Source organism: Condylura cristata, unplaced genomic scaffold (assembly GCF_000260355.1).
Source record: "Condylura cristata isolate star-nosed mole 26May11 unplaced genomic scaffold, ConCri1.0 scaffold00003, whole genome shotgun sequence".
NCBI classification, from domain to species: Eukaryota; Metazoa; Chordata; class Mammalia; order Eulipotyphla; family Talpidae; genus Condylura; species Condylura cristata.
This window is the reverse complement of record NW_004567104.1, coordinates 78,246,541-78,248,161: the sequence shown is the minus strand read 5'-3', so window position 1 is coordinate 78,248,161 and position 1,621 is coordinate 78,246,541. Positions and strand designations below refer to the sequence as shown.

At 72.9% G+C, this 1,621-nt stretch overlaps 1 protein-coding gene across 1 annotated transcript in view; it reads right to left on the bottom strand.

Annotated features, from left to right (window-relative positions):
- Nucleotides 1–411: 411 nt before the first annotated feature.
- The window catches only part of CRYAA (crystallin, alpha A), an 8,931-nt gene continuing 7,721 nt past the window's right edge, over nucleotides 412–1,621 (bottom strand). The window contains exon 6 of the mRNA XM_012731100.1: nucleotides 412–980. Coding sequence (XP_012586554.1) covers nucleotides 412–980 — 569 coding nt within the window. The remainder of the gene's footprint in view (nucleotides 981–1,621) is intronic.

Below are 1,621 nucleotides of genomic sequence, written 5' to 3'. Positions count from 1 at the left end.
CGCCCCTGGGGCCAGCGCCGCCCCAGACTGGTGGGGGCACCCACGAGGGGCACAGGCCCGGCCGGGCCCGGTCAGGAGCACACGCGGGCCACCACTGGGACCTGCTTACTGCGGGCGGCAGGACACTGCACGGCGCCACAGGCCGCAGGGCGGCCAAACTGCCCAGACGTCGCCTGAAGTGACCCCAGCCCGCGAGGGAGCCCTGCACGGACCCTGAGATGGCCCCCGCCTTGGGCTTCCCTTGTCTGTTACGTGGTGACCGCCAGCGACGAGGGCAGCCCCGGGGTCCTGGCTCGGGCCCCGCATGGGGTGGCAAGCGGGCGCCAGGGACCGCAGCGGCCACGCCCCTGCAGGCAGGGTGGGCCTGGGCCTGGGGCTCCCGCATGCGGCTGGCCACTGGCCACGCCGGCCTTAACCCCAAGGGAACGCGCCCACGCCGTCGGGCTCGCTCATCTCCTGGCGCGCGGGCTCCCGTCCACCCTGCTCCGCGGGCCCGGCCGGACACCGCCCTGCGCGCCGGGGAAGGCTGGCTGGAGCGTCCGGGCGAGGGTGCGTAGGCCAACCCCTCCGACGGTCACTTTCAAGCTCCTCCACCAGTTCCTGAGGCCGCCCGTCCCCGCTGCCCTTGCCGCCCAGGGCGCTCAGACCGTGATCCTGCCGCGCTGACCACCTGCAGGGAAGGAGGCCGGCGGCCCGGCCCCGGCGGTGTGGCCCTCCGGGACGCCCGCTGCCCCCGCTGCCCTTGCCGCCCCGTGCCCCCAGGGGCCTCGCCTGGGGGGCGTTGTGGAGTGTCTCCAGCATCCCTGCCAGAGCTGCCCGTCTCGCTAGCTCCAAGTCACCAGCCGGGGGCACAGCCGCCGCGTCCAGGCTGTGTCCCCGCCCATGGCGCTCCGAGGCGGATGTGTCTGCGGCCAGCGATTCACCGAGCGAGCTGGGCGAGACCGGCTCCCAGAGCCCTCGCGCCGGCGAGCTCCCTCTTCCTGGGGCAGGTGCCCAGGCTTCAGCTGCATATGCTCTTAAAGACTCGTGTATTTATGCACGTAGAGCTGGGGTCCAGGCCAGAGGCGCGGGGCGCGAGAGGCTTCCCCAGTGAGGGCAGACAGGCCGGCTGGCGAAGTGCACTGCTGAGGGGAGCAGCGGGCGGTCAGGAGAGGCCTGCGGTCACCCCCGTGCTGACGTGGCCTTCGCTGCTGAGCGCCGCGCTCTAACCCGCTGGCCCCCAGCGCGGGCCCCGGCTTCGGATCTGTAAAACCAGCTGTTGGCCAGACCCCCGGCCGGTGGCGGTCACATGCTCTTCCCAGGAGTCGGGGCCTGCGGACCCCAGGCTGAGCGGGGCAGGCAGAGCCGGGCGAGTCGGGCGTGCTGGAAAGACGGTTCCGTGTCGGCACCGCCGGCCACTGGCATCGCGCCCACTGGCCACGCCCGGGACAATGCGGCCACAGGACGAGGCCGGCTCACAACCCCGACTGGAAGGAGGACGGGTGAGTCCGTGCCTTGTGCGCGGTCAGCAGCCAGTGGACAGCCCAGCGCGCCCAGTGTCCATCCTGTGGCCACGAGCTGGCGGTCAGCAGAAGCCACACTGACGGGCGACGCCTGAGACAGGCACGGAACCGTGGCATTG